This window comes from Stegodyphus dumicola, chromosome 3, assembly GCF_044657685.1.
Source record: "Stegodyphus dumicola isolate Sdum_Otavi_A_Nest chromosome 3, ASM4465768v1".
Lineage (NCBI taxonomy): Eukaryota > Metazoa > Arthropoda > Arachnida > Araneae > Eresidae > Stegodyphus > Stegodyphus dumicola.
This window is the reverse complement of record NC_140770.1, coordinates 271,597,905-271,613,482: the sequence shown is the minus strand read 5'-3', so window position 1 is coordinate 271,613,482 and position 15,578 is coordinate 271,597,905. Positions and strand designations below refer to the sequence as shown.

General features: G+C 31.9%; 1 protein-coding gene across 1 annotated transcript in view; it reads left to right on the top strand.

Annotated features, from left to right (window-relative positions):
* LOC118202522 (complement factor B-like) overlaps positions 1-15,578 on the top strand; it is a 115,012-nt gene that overhangs the window by 75,550 nt on the left and 23,884 nt on the right. The window contains exons 12-13 of the mRNA XM_085814144.1: positions 8,220-8,396; positions 14,357-14,493. Of these exons, the coding sequence (XP_085670270.1) occupies positions 8,220-8,396; positions 14,357-14,493 (314 nt within the window). The remainder of the gene's footprint in view (positions 1-8,219; positions 8,397-14,356; positions 14,494-15,578) is intronic.

The window sequence follows — 15,578 nt, the reverse complement described above, 5'->3', positions numbered from 1 at the left end:
CTCATATATTTAATACTTTTTATTTCCGGAATGCGCAAATCTTTAATTTCTGTATATTCACTATATTTTTCGACTAAAGTAATTAACAATCACTTAGCATATAGCAGAATTTTTTACATAAGAAATTTGTATAAAATAAATGAAAATTAGATGCATTATTTTTAATATGCACTCAAAAGTCAGTTTTGCTTTGAAATTCCTCAACGAAGGCATCTCTTTCTTTAGGCATATAGTTCTTGCATGCATTACCTTATTTAAAAAGCTTGACCTAATCTATGTGCCTAATTACAAGTATTTAAGCATCCATAATTTTATATTTACACTTAGCCATCAAGTTTCAAACTTTTCACTTAAAACATGTGTTTGGTCACATTGATTATCAACTTATTTTCTAGTAAGCATATTTTGGCAAAGCATTCAATACCTCCAATAGCAATTATGCCCAGTTTAATAGTCCTCTGATAATATAATAAATAACAAATTTTCATTTCGTATTTAAACATTAATCTCATTGTCATTGGATCACAATCTTCACTGCCTTTCTCTGCATAATATTGCTTCATTTTTTAAAACAGTTAAAACAACTAATTGATCTAAACTCACAAATACATACATTATTACAAATAATTTAAAATATATAAATTATACAAATTTTCATGCTTATATTACTCAACTGTAAGGAAACTGAGGTTTAAAGATTGTTATATTTTTGCGATATTTTCACATTTTAAAAGACACTTAAGTTATTTTTCATTCTTTATACATAATATAAACATTTTGCTAAAATCTATATTTTTGTTGTCCAGTAACTTAGAATTTTATAAAACAAATTTATAATAAATATCACTGTTACAAGTTATTGAAAAATAACCAAGATATGATTTTTAGATAACTATACAAATTGCTATTATCCATTCAGCAATGAATGTTTCTTTTAAGCGAAAGTGTCCCCACTTTTCGATTTGTGTGGAACTGTCATGTATGCAAACATTATCGAAGCTCTGGATCTAAACAAAAAAACAACCCCTCTGGCGACAGTAAGTAAAAATACATGCAAGATTGAAGTAATGTAAGTAGTTATAGTTAACATTCTACCTGGATTGGTCATCACTAACATCTTTATTATAAACTTTACAACTAGCAATAAAAATTTTGAAAATTTGCTAACTGTAGTTTATTGCTTAATGTTATGTTATATACTCCTTATCCATTTAAAGGCTGCTCAGAATCTAGTGCTAAAATCGCAGACATCTGAGTTATTAAGCAAACTGCAGCTATGGTTCATACAGTTCTTGTAAAATTAGATACTTCTATTTAAGCCTCTTGGTTTATTAATTTTAATTTGTAAATCCAGGTCGATGTATGTTTTAAGACAAAACACAGAGCATTAATAATTCGGAGAACTTTGTTCTCCAGCTGTTGCACAGATAATCGATTCATTGGCAGCTACAGAAAGAATTCTTTTCAGTTCTTTGTCAACCTGGTCCTTGACATATAATATACTTTTTTCAAAATGATATATTATTACAAATACCTAGGTAAGTTACCAACATAGCTTGACATTGTAAATGTATAGAGAAAAACATGATGAAAGTATTTTTTCAAAAGTCACATTAATATTCATGTTTTCACACCATCGCAATAGCAATTTAATGCATTTGTCTCACATGCACGACTTACTGATTTAACAGTATAGGCAGCATATATGAAAAACAGTGCACTTCATTGCTTTTGTACAGATGATGAAATGTCAATAGTTCAATTCATTGTTCAGGTGCCACAAGCTCAGCTATGTGCTGATGCATCAGAATGTGCTCATATGTGTCATAAATAAGCGGTTTAATACCCCTTAACGCATACGCTTAGCATATAACTGCAATAAAGAAATTTCTGGAACAAATAATAGGCACTCTCTGTCATAGTCCTACCTGCTAAGAATTAAACTAGCATATTGCAGTAGCAAAAATTTTATTTTTTTATCTCCAAACATAAATTACTTTTTTGAAACAAACACCGATTTATTATTTATTCATTCAACTGTAAATCATATACAGATGCGTAATGCAGATTTAATACAAATACATAATACAAATGCATGCACTCTGAACGCATGGGACAAATTTCCAAGCAACACGGTATTACACGTAAATAAACAGATTTTCACGAAGAGCGGGGAAATATATGCGCAAACTGAGATGCGCACGGGAGGATCAGATCATGATCCCAAAAGTTGCCTTCTCTCCGTAGACGCTAGTCATCAAGAGGTTAGAATAGAAGGAGGGAAGGTTTAACTCAAACGGTGAAGCTTGGCGGCCATCTTCCTGTTATCACCGTGACTTGTGCAAGGAAGTCTGTCATTGCAACATTTTTTTCTTTTCTTTTTGAAGCATGTCAGCTTATATTGCATATGGATGCACAAATAGATTCTCGAAAAAAATTCCGGGCATTATTTTTCACACGTAAGTATTAATTTTCTTTTTTTATGTAATATGACAACTATGTCAAAAAATATCACAATGTCATGTGGTTTTCTTTCCAGATGTGAAAAAAAAAGGACTTAAAATAGGTTATTTAATATAACTATAATCAAAATATATTAAATACATTTTAATGTTTCTGTTTATAGCTGGTATCTTCGTTCCTTAAGATACAATGCTATATGGTAGGATTTAAATTGTATAATTTGAACGTTTTAGTTAATTCGTTTTATAACTTTCATGAAAAGTAAGAAATCAATTGTTACTATTTTTATTAATTGTAAAGGTGTTAAATAAAGCGATGCTTTTCTTTATATATTAAATATTATTCATTTTTTTAAGATAAACTGTTCTGTTGTTAAAAATTTTTTGCATAAACTTACAAATTTCTGGGCAGTATAGTGATAAAATTAAGTAAAATATTTACACAATTGAACATGTGGAAAGATGTATCCAAAAACTTATATAGGTGTATTTCTGTAATTCAACTTAATTAAAGGCAGTTTCTTTGAGATTAATAAATATGAAATGCGCATAAACTGAAATCAATGAATTCACATAAATCTGTTTTATTTTATTAAGATTTATTTTCTAACCTATGCAAGTCCGTGAAATATGCAGAAACATCATTTTTTAAAGGCTTTAATGTTATGCGCATGTATTTACATTTCGAACTATTTCTTAATAATTTGCTGTACATAGTAAATTATGGATATCATCTTTATTACTTTAAAACAAAAATTCAACAATAGCGAGGGATTTCATTATAAATTTAATATATTTTTACTGGAAAATAAATGCACGGAACAGGTTAGAAACACGTACATGTCACTGCCGTAATGCAATGCTTTGAAGTCACAAACATGGACGCCGCTTGTTCGGCGGAGTTTCATTCCCCGATAGTGGAGGAAACCAAGGAGGTTAGAATAGAAGGAGGGAGGGTTCGCAGTTTCCTCCACTATCGGGGAATGAAACTCCGCCGAACAAGCGGCGTCCATGTTTGTGACTTCAAAACATTGCATTACGGCAGTGACATGTACGTGTTTCTAAGCTGTTCCGTGCATTTATTTTCCAGTAAAGATATGTTAAATTTATAATGAAATCCCTCGCTATTGTTGAATTTTTGTTTTAAAGTAATAAAGATGATATTCATAATTTACTATGTACAGCAAATTATTAAGAAATAGTTCGAAATCTAAATGCATGCGCATAACATTAAAGCCTTTAAAAAATGATGTTTCTGCATATTTCACGAATTTGCTTAGGTTAGAAAATAAATCTTAATAAAATAAAACAGATTTATGTGAATTCATTGATTTCAGTTTATGCGCATTTCATATTTATTAATCTCAAAGAAACTGCCTTTAATTAAGATGAATTACAGAAATACACCTATATAAGTTTTTGGATACATCTCTCCACATGTTCAATTGTGTAAAAATTTTACTTAATTTTATCACTACACTGCGCAGAAATTTGTAAGTTTATACAAAAAATTCTTAACAACAGAACAGTTTATCTTAACTTAAAAAAATGAATAATAATTAATATATAAAGGAAAGCATTGCTTTATTTAACACCTTTACAATTAATAAAAATAGTAACAACTGATTTCTTACTTTTCATGAAAGTTATAAAACGAATTTACTAAAACGTTCAAATTATACAATTTAAATCCTACCATATAGCATTGTGTCTTAAGGAACGAAGATACCAGCTATAAACAGAAACATTAAAATGTATTTAATATATTTTGATTATAGTTATATTAAATAACCTATTTTAAGTCCTTTTTTTTCACATCTGGAAAGAAAACTACATAACATTGTGATATTTTTGACATAGTTGTCATATTACATAAAAAAAGAAAATTAATACTTACGTGTGAAAAATAATGCCCGGAATATTTTTCGAGAATCTATTTGTGCATTAATATGCAATATAAGCTGACATGCTTCAAAAAGAAAAGAAAAAAATGTTGCAATGACAGACTTCCTTGCACAAGTCATGGTGATAACAGGAAGATGGCCGCCAAGCTTCACCGTTTGAGTTGAACCTTCCCTCCTTCTATTCTAACCTCCTTGGAGGAAACCGCGAACCCTCCCTCCTTCCTTGCTAGTCATGGTTATCAGTACATCAGGTTACAGTTGAATTGCAGTTAAAAAAACACAAGAGAAAAATTAGGAACTTAGGCAATCAAATAAACAATAACAAAAATTACAAAAAACACTTTAAAAAATCAGTTTGCAATATCTACGATCAACCAGTATTTTTCTTTTCTAATTAATCACTATTTTATAATTTATTATTATTATTTCCCACAATTTCATGCTAGCAGGCAAGCCATATTCAAAACTGTGAATAGACTGCTTCCTGCATTGTGCAGCCATCTGGTGGTGAGATAGTAAAGTGAATGTTGCTCTAACAATATCCTGTAACTATGTAAAATACTTGATTCTGAAGTTACGAAAATAATAAAAGATAACATTTTATTAATTTTTAAAAATAGAATTATATTGTTTTTTATCATAGGTGATTTTAATTGTACATTATTTTTCTATTTAAAAAAATCAGCTAAAAATATATATTATTTACATAATGATGTGCGCAATATACTGTAATAGTATTATATGGATGACAAAAATGATATTTATTGAAATATATTTATATTGGACTAATATTAATATTTGGACTAATATTGAAATAACGTATTGGAAAATTAAATATTCAATTACGTTTTTAAGAATATCGAAATAAGTATACAAAATTTCACGTCCCTAAACAAGTTATAAAGGTACTGAGCTTTAAAATGCGTTGTATTTAGGAGATATTTTGATATTTTTAGGTACCTCACTCCTTTATTTATCATTGTTTACATGTTAACACATGCATAATATTTTGTTAAATTCTATATTTGTACAGTTCAGTAGCTCAAAATTTTGCGAAGCAAATGAATAATACATGTAGTTATTCCAAATTACTGAAAGATAAACAAGAAGATTTGTTTTTGTGCGAATCTTTCACTAAACTATACAAACTACCAATACCGATTCAGCTATGAGCGTGTTTTTTTTTTTTTTTTTTTTTTTTTTTTTTTGTGCGCAGGTGTCCCTACTTTTGTATTTGAGTGTAAGTGCCAGCAATGGAAAATCTTCGAAAAGGGCTATGAGAAGATCGAGAGGCTCCTGGAACAGTCTGCCTCAAAATTGAGTAAGAAGTGATAGTGGGGCGGGACTGTACCTATTCGACCAATGGTGAAAAAATGGTGAAATTTTGGTGTTCGACTCACCTCTACCTGTGAATAAATGAGACACCTTGAGAGCTGCAGTAGTTAGTTATGTTAGCTTCCGTACTGTTGTACCGAGTTCGAATCTCGGAGTAGGTCTTGAATATTTATGAGGGCTTAGTATCTGTTCGGCGTAAAGACATTTAAAGTGCTGGAGAGCTAAAGGTCCTCCTGAGAAGCTTCGGTGGAAGAAAGAGGCGATATCCTCGGGTCGTCTCTTGGAGTGTTCTCCACCAAAATGATCAATCAGAATTAGGATAGTAACTATACTATATTAGGATAGTATAGGTAAAATTCTGGTATCCTGCCAACTCCTTTCCTGCTTTGTTTTGTTAATATCGGGCATAAAACCCTTTTCTGATGAGATGAATTTATTATTTTCCCCCACTTTTGTATTTTTCTTTGACTGTTGTAGGAGAAATCGAAATCAATCATCCGGATTACTGCGCATCATTACTCAGCCTTCTGGACAGTATCCTCTGTGGTCGGCGGTACTGGCCTCCTTTTTGTCGATTGCATAAGTTAATCCTGTGCAGCCATATTCGAAGTGCTGGCACAATTTGTCTGTAGCTGAACGCAACGTTGCATATACCCCGTGCAATTTAAGTAATCTGAAGATGAATCTCGGAACAAGTGAGGAACAACGGAATCTCTCGCCTTAATTAATTTTATGGGGAATCTTGGAACAACTGTAATACTTTTCCAACACAAATTTTACTGCTTCTCTTATTTGAAACCTGGACTCTTCTGAATGATGAATACCTCTTCTCAAAGATTAAGTTCAATAACATACCTTCACTTAGAGATGTGAGCGAAATGAAGACACAACTGATTTCGTGATGAATCTCGGAATAACTGAAATACGTTTCCAGCAAAAATCTTACTTTTCCTCTTATTTGAAACCTGGACTCTTCTCGAAGATAAAAACCTCTTTTCAAAGATGAAGTTCAATGACATAACGTAACTTAGAGAAGCGGGCGAGATGAAGACAGACACAGGCGCATTTAATTTTCAGATGACGAAGTAACCTTGGAACAGATTCTGAATCGGTAAAGTCATACGCTCCAAAGATTTCTGGTCGGGAACAGCAAATCTTGTAGTACAGCTATCTGGGATCAGGGTACAGCTATTTTGAGTCAGGCATGTCGGCATCAATCAAGCATGGTACAGCTATCTTTAATCAGGCATGTGGGCAATCAGCTAGCACGAGAGGTTGCAAACAGTATTTTAACATAAAATATTTCTTTGCCCAATCCAATTTCTTACTTAAACTCTCGTTTAGAAAAAGGTCTTATGTTACAATGGAACATTTTATGGTCACAAGAAATCACTGGAAGAAGATCATTTACCTTCTTACCCATCCCCTCACGTAAATTAGTTTCTACAAATAGTGCAGTGACATAACTTCTGACAGCTCAGATACATTTTGTGGCCTACTTATTGCGTTTTGAGCTACATAACACAGATAGTTGCATTTGTGATTTACCTCATACATTAGACCACTACTTGTTTCAGTGTCAAATAACCAAAGATCTAAATTTTTTGCCCTATACAACAAACAATGCTCGTGAATGGTTTCAGCAGATTCTCAGGAATTCTCAGATTCTCTTTTCACCGGAAGCTTCAGGCTCTAAGAACCTATCTTATTATAAACAGTGACAATCACAAAGCAATATAATTCTTATTTGTATTTATAATTTTTTACCTATTCATATTATTAACTTAAGCAGCGGTCACAAAAGTAGTTTATATTCGTAAATATATTAGTTTTACTTTTGTAATATTATTTTATTACTTGTTTTAAATAAAAGCCGTTAAATGAGCAGAAAAAGCTAAACGCATTTTTCCGATCTTGAATCAGGAAAAGGAGTTCTGTTATTTTAAATCATCCCTATCTTAAGCACGTGCCTTATAGTGGTAGTGTTTGAAATTTTATTTGTATAGGTTAGGCGGGTAGGGTGTTGGGGAATCATTTGTCGAGAAAGTTTTTTTCATGATCGTTTCATAGAGAAAAAAAATATATACTCTGTATAACATAAACTCTGTATTTCAAACCACACTGAAACTAATATCGTATACTTCCACACTACTATAAATTGCCTATGAATTAAATTCATAGATGAAATCGTTAAGAGCAAAACAACGGGGAGAACTGAACAATCTTTAGGAACTAAACAATACCTATCAGTAAGGTATTCTATTTTCGTTTATCATTTAGAAGGTCCTCCACGAAGCCGTTCGTTTCCTTAAGCAGATAGCTGTTGTGTGAATTTCCATGTCAATTTTTCTGAGTTTTAGAGATCGATATTAAACTAGGAATAAGAAATTCTAAAAGATTCTGTAGAATTCGGAATTCTGTTCTGTAGAATGCGGATTTCCTTGACTTGTGTACTTATGCAGAAAACTGTTCAAACAGATTTTTGAGACATCGATCACTTCATTTTTTTTTCTAACAGAGAAAACGTCTTGTCCTGATCCTGGAGTATCCGTCGATGGTGCAAGGAAAGGAAGTTGTTGTTTAGTCGGAGATGTTGTCACGTATTCCTGTAAGAAAGGTTTTGAATTAGTTGGGACAGATACTCTCGCTTGTTTGACCACTGGAAACTGGAGTTCACCAAGACCACTCTGTCGTCGTAAGTGTTTCTCTTTGTTTCTGAAATGATTTTCTATAATTTATATGTATATCTCTACATATAATAAAAGAAAGAGTCTGTCTGTGTCTGTGTGTGTCAATCGTTCGCGCTGCGCGTAAGCTAATAGACCCACGGCTACGAAATTTGGTACATAGGTGCATTTAGACCAGAGCCAGAGCACCTCGAAGCGATTTTTTCTAAATTCGAATTCGAATTTTTTTTTAATTTTATGTTTTGTGAGGAAATCGCGTCATTTTGAGACATAATGGGCTAAAGGAAAGCGAGATTTTACTCTACACACTCCATTTTCACATCATCATGAAACGTAGGCAATTAGCTATTTTACTATCTTAAAATAAATTTTGTGTTTCAATAAATCGATTCAATACGAATTTATTTATCAAAGGGAGTTTAACACCTTTTCAACGGGATTTGTTCTAAAAAAGTTTATTTTTTAAAATATACAGATTATTTTTCTTTGATTTTTGGACACGTTAAACCTTCATCGACTGCTTTTACAAAAAGAATTTTGGAAAAATTATAATATTTTGTATTTAAAAAAAAAATATTTTAATTGAAGCTTCCGAGTACACTTTTCACATTTCACATCTTTAAAAATGTGATATTGGTAACAGTTTCCCTGTCTTAGTGTTGTTGATAGATTTTTGATGAAATCTCATCATTTTGAATAGTTTCAGTCTTTTAGAAATATGGGTTTGGCAACAATTTTATCATATCTCTTACGTTACTGCTTTTAAGAGATTGGCATATTTCATTGTCATATATATATATATATATATATATATATATAATACATTTTTATTGATTTTTTTTGATAAAGTTGTTTTGCAGAGTAAAATTCTGCGCGGAATTTTATGTTTTTTGAGTTGCTTTCATGTTATTTTTTGTTTATTTCACTGTTTGTAAGATATTGAAAAGTTTTGCATGATTTTTGTTCTTCAACGGAAAGTTGATTAATTTTTTTATTAGGATAATTAATATTTGTATTAAGGGATATAGCTTATTTCATTGTAATTTTTTTCTCTTTGAAGTATAAGATAAAACATCATTTATTACACTTTGCTTTTCAGAATTTTTTGTTTCTTTTGTATTCTTTTATGTTATTTATTGCACATTTCACTGTTTTAAGATATTAAAAAGTTTTGAGTGATTTTTTTAGGAAACAAAATTCTTAACCTCCTTTATACCATTCGAGTTCTTAAGATTTTGCAAAGGGAAGTTGGTTAATTTATTTATTAGGATAATTAATAATTGTATTAAGGGATACTGCTTATTTCATTGTAATTTTCTTATACGTAATAACGTTTTTTTATGAAGTTGTTCTGCTGAGTAAAATTCTACGCAGTTTTTAAATTTAACGTTTGGTGTTCCCTTCAGCCATTTTTCCGGTACATTTAAAAGCCAGACAAAGGCTGGCAGCGAAGCTGCTAGTATGTTAATATTTTGAATTATTTAGTATATACAGACCTTAGCAGCTTAAAAAGCTATTACAGTATTATCTGCTGTAAATATACAGTTTCAGGAATGTACCCAAAACTAAATTTTGGAATTAATTTGTGGTGCAATATCCCATTAAATTGCGTGTTATAGTGTTTTGTTTTAGAGTATCCACTTGAGGATCATTTTATGCTTCCGGTTTATCTCATAATCATGGTAATTGCAGCTTCGGCAGCTGATCGAAACCTCTGAACGTTTTCATTAGCTTTTACGTAGCTCACTGATGGTGTACTTTCACTACGACTAAAACGTTTGTCATGGATTTTAAATATAATTCCTGTTATGCAGAAAAAATTTTGTTTTATATTTTTAACTTTAAACTTTGATTCATGGTGCTGGACAAAACTAACTCAAAAATATAATCCAATATCAAATAATTCACATTCAAAATCTAATTCATAATATTCATATATCATTTCGACATTCTTATAAACATTCGTATAGTGGTAGTACAATTTAACCTTTTAGGTTCGCTTTTTGAGTAACCTATGCAAAAGGAATAACCCCAAATTCAATTAAACTCTATGCTTCTTAAAAGCCTTCCGGCTCAAACAAATGGAGGGACATGACAGACCACTGTAAAATATACACAACATTTAATACACAAATGCAATTACATTTTAAACACACATTTATTAAATTCTTGACTAGTTTATATAATTAAATAATGGATAACTGATCAGCAATACATATTTTTCTAAGCAAAATAACGCATAATACTACACCAAATTACAGCTTACATTAATTAAGATTAACATTATTTTTTTCCAAATTAAATAGGTGTAACAAATTTTAATCCTCCTAAAACTGGCATTCACTTGAAAATTATAAATAACTTCTCAATTTTTCTAACTGTAATATTTAATTTATATAAGCAATAACAATATACAGGTAGATAAATCACTATTAACTTTTCTGCATTCGGGAAAACTAAGAAAGAGAGAGAGAGAATATATATACTTAAAAAAAATTTCACTCACAGATGGAAAACAGTTTTTCCTGATTAGCCGGATCCTTAGTGTCCAATCCACATGGAAATGAGCCAAGCCCATTTTTCTTTACTGTCCATTAGGTGGGAACCAATAGTCCAATTCAGAAGGATCTTTTTTCAATTCAATAACAGGTAGCTGAATATACACCAGTTTTTTAGCACAATCACGTGCATCATCGAAGCGTCGAGGCAACATTTATGCTGAATGTTTTGGAAAAAGGCTCTAACCGGCGATTCAGGTGAAGAGAGAAAATCTGTGCTCATTCTTCTCTATACATCTCAATCAGCTCTCAGTAAAAATGCTCTTTGCAGCTCGCGCACATTTCTTTAGACATCTCGCAGGAAAATGTTCCTTGCATCTCGCACAAAACTTTTAAATATCCCGCAGAAAAGAAAAACGGTACCCAGTCCCTCTTGCTCAGGAAGCCCGCAGCAGAGCAAAGCGCCCCACGATCTTTCTTTCTCTTTCACATCGAGGCTGCTCAAAATTCACTCAAATCAAACTCCGCTAGAACCATCACTGCAGCCCGCTTGTACAAGTGGCTCGCCCCGCAAAACTTTCTGCTTCTCCTTTTCCTTTTCGCTCAGAAATCTGAATCAGAATGATCTCTAGCCTGGTGCAAGCACCCAGGAAATCTTTGTTTCTCCGCCTCTGTGAGTTCATAGGCTTTCAAAAAATCATAAAATTAAATCTTACCAATCCCGGAATTTTATGTTATCTAAATTGAGAAAATGACACACCCATGACGAATCAAACACCAGAAAATCTGACAATGCAATCCGAAACATCTGTACTCACAACGTGAGAAAAAAGAATAGACCCCCCCCCAACTAACAAGCGAAAAATAAGCTCCACGAGAATCCAATTACCCAAACCCCCACTGTCTTGAAGTAAGAAAACTGCAAACTTTACAAAGCGACAAGACGAACGATTTCCGTTTCACACGCATTAGCTAAAAGGGCGACACCCCTACCCTACTGCAACCACTGTTGGTAAAAGCCATAAACCAGATGGCTCCCGCAACCGTTTCCCGCCTTAGTTACAATTCCTACTCAAGAACAACAAGTTAAATAACACCTTAAGAGCTTAAGAATACTTTTTTCCAGATTAAAATACACATGAATACAAACAAAAATATTAGAATAATAATGACTTAAAACACATATTAATAATAAATTCGCGACATGACATTCCTAATAAGCTATCGAGCTCAAACTCTGCACACAAACTATTTATGAATGACAATACAGTATGCTGAAGCGATTTGTTAATATATTGAGTGGAATTCCTTTAAAATTTCAAGTTTATATAATTTTTCGCACATATCTTGAATCAGAAGGAGACATTAGTGCGTTAACTAAATTTAATGATTGTTCTGTACCTAACTCTAAGCAGTAGATTTTAATAAATTTGTAGAAGTCGAAGTTAAAATAAATGTTGAGAGTGTTTTTGAAAAAAACAAAAACAACAAATAAAGTGTGCAAATAATAATAATAATGAAAAAAAAAAAAATCTGAAAGGTTTCAGATTTGAAATTACGGCCAAAGTTGCTTTTTTTTTAACATTTTGTGTGTTACGTTTATTTATTAAATATCATGTTTTTCGCACTTGAACGATAAAATTCAGTTCGAGAGCAATATCGCAAAATATTTTTAAATTGAGCGTATCTTTAGAATTTCCGATACAGTCTCGCGCGCTGGAGATAAAAATGTTTTTTTCTGTACAACGTTGCCATGGCTCTCTTTGAATTCCTCGAGTTTGTTAACCAAAAATTCGTTAAAGTTTTACAAAATATGAAATCTATAATAAAATAAATTCCAAATTTCAATTTTGGGCTTCCATATGCCTATATTCGCAGTAGGATTACGTCCTTCAAAATTCGATGGCTCTAGGTACCGTTGTTTTATCACAATGCAAAAAACATACATACATTTATGCAGATTCTTCATTATTTAATTTCTTAAAATATAATACAGGGCGATAATACGTTTTGGCAACAGTTTGAAAAGCGAAATGGACATTCAGAGTGATTCGACGCAAAATAGCAAACGAAAACAATAGTCCGTCAGGGACAGAGCTCGTTTGGAATAAGAAATCTGAAAGTTTTCAGATTTTAACGGCCGCCCAAAAGGGTGTGCTAAAGTTTTTTACGCTCTCTCTGAAATCGTACTCTAGCACTCTACTGTTACACACACATACTAAGCCCCCCCAGCATTTTTATTAAGCATAATTTTGTTCACACTTACGGCACATGCAATTCGACAGCAAAATTACAAAAACTTTAAAAGCAACATAACAGTATATGTTCAAAATTCCCGATAGAGCTTTAAGTATTGGCATGCATTTTTCTTCTTTTTTTTTTTTTTTTTTTTTTTCAGTCTTTTCTCACTTCACCATATCAATGTTCAGTTTTCTCACTAAGATGGTTTTACGAAAGTTTTATAGTCTTTTTATTACTAACGTTTTGTGTTTACTTAAATGTCACGTTCTTGGCGCTTAGCCACATAAAATTCAATTCAACAGCAAAATCCCAAAACAGTTATAAACAGCATATCTTTAGAATATCCGATAGAAGACTATCGCACCGAGATAAAAATATTATATTCCTTACAGTGTTGCCACGGCTCGCTTTGTAATCCTTGTGTAAAAAACTAGGTAAATTTTTAAAAGTATGAAATAGATAATAAAACAAATTCGAAATTTAAAATGCGGGCTTTCAGGTACTGATTCTCCGGTAGTGTTCAGGACTACGTTATTCAGAATCAGATGGCTCTAGGTTCCGTTGTTTTTCACAGTGTAAGAAACATATATACATTCATGCAAGATTATTCATTACTTAATTTTTTCAAATGCAATGCAGGGCGATAATATTTGGTGGCAACAATCTGAAAAGTGCTAGAACGCATTTTACTATTTCGGCGGAAAACGCCGTTGCGAGACTAATATCCCATTCGGGACTATCGTTTCTGTTGGATTAAAGATGCAGTACACTGAAATGAGTACAACAAGTGTCTTTAATCATCAACAATGATACGGATTATTAAAAAAAAAAAAAAAAAAAAAAAACCAAAAGCAAAGAAATATGCCCGTTGGTCTACTGAGTATTTGAGCGCGGAAGGGGATGAGAAAATTTCGGAAGATTTTTTACAGCATACTTGTGATACTTCTGCTTACAAATTCGACAATATGTGGCAATCATGTTCAACGGAATGGTATAACCAGTCGCCCACATGCCTAGAAAACGTCCAGTACTTCGGAATATTCTTAAGATAATACATTTTTTATTCCTTTCTTCCACTGTATTCCTGGATACAAATTTCACATAACAGTATTTCCGAAAAAAATGGCACTGATTCTTCAACAGTGTGCTAAATAAACTGACAGACAAAATAATAAAAATGGAGTTTTTAAACATGAGAAATTTGTGACAAATTATATTTGATATTTCAGATTATTCTCGTTGTGGTTTGCGCCCTAATCATGGTAGAAGAACAGATGGAGAAAACACGATTACTGGCGGAGATGCCGCTGAAGCATGGCCTTGGATGGCTGCTGTTTATTTTACGCCAAGAACTGGATTCCCAGTTGTAAGAAAAATTCATTACACATAATTGATACTGTTACATGCTTAATGAATCAACTACATCTCTTGAATATTGTGGTAGGAAAACACGAGGTGACAAAAGTTTTCCGCTTGGAAACATCTTGATATTAAACATGTAAGATTAATTTTGGGAATGCGATATTAACTGAAGTGTTTTAATTGAAAAAGAGAAAATTGAATGAATCCTTCGCCCGGATTTTATCCGCTGTTAAATATGATACTTGCAATTGCTTATTAAGAGCTTTAATTTCACATGTTTTATTTGTCTAATCTTATTTTATTAACTCTCAAATATTGTTTCTTAATCCCGGAAAGGCTTTCCGGTTTTCAGAAACAGACTGAATAATCGTGATGTGTTGTTAAGTAAATTTCTTCTCCAAGTAAGGACTTTTTGTTTTAGGTAGCGTAGTGAACGAATTGTGTTTTGTTAACTTTTGATGCCCGTCGTCTTTCCCGTATTCAAGTAAATCATGAGTTTATTATAAATTGCTAGTGAAAATATTTATTAAGATCCAGAGTATTTTCTGAAATTTTATTATTTTATTATTTGATATTAATAAAAGGATGTCTCATGTCATTTTTAAATTCCTACTATTAGCTCACACTCTCCGTATATCTTGTTCAAATTTTCAATCGTTAATAAAACACTTTTTATTCATCCACTCAAGTTCAAATAAATTTTTTAAACTTCTTGTGGATGACACTTGATCTTAATACAGTGTTTTACATATTAGAGTCAATTCCTACTTATTGATTCCTTTTTATCGGAACTAAAGCTATGCTGTTTTTATGAAATATATTATAAGACTTACAAATAATGGCCGTTTATTAGGAATTCTCACGCGCTGTAAAAATTAATCTTAGAACAACTTATAAATAATGGTACATGACTGCGAAAATGGAATTGTAATATTTAACAAAAATAAGTGGCAACATTAAGGCAGAGTTACAAAGATTTTTAAAGCGTATGGAATTAAAGAACTGTAGTTTTATAAAGTTGGATGAAGCGGAAGTAATGTCCCATTACTGCGCAAAGTAAGTTGTGGATCACTGTAGATTTACGCAGTA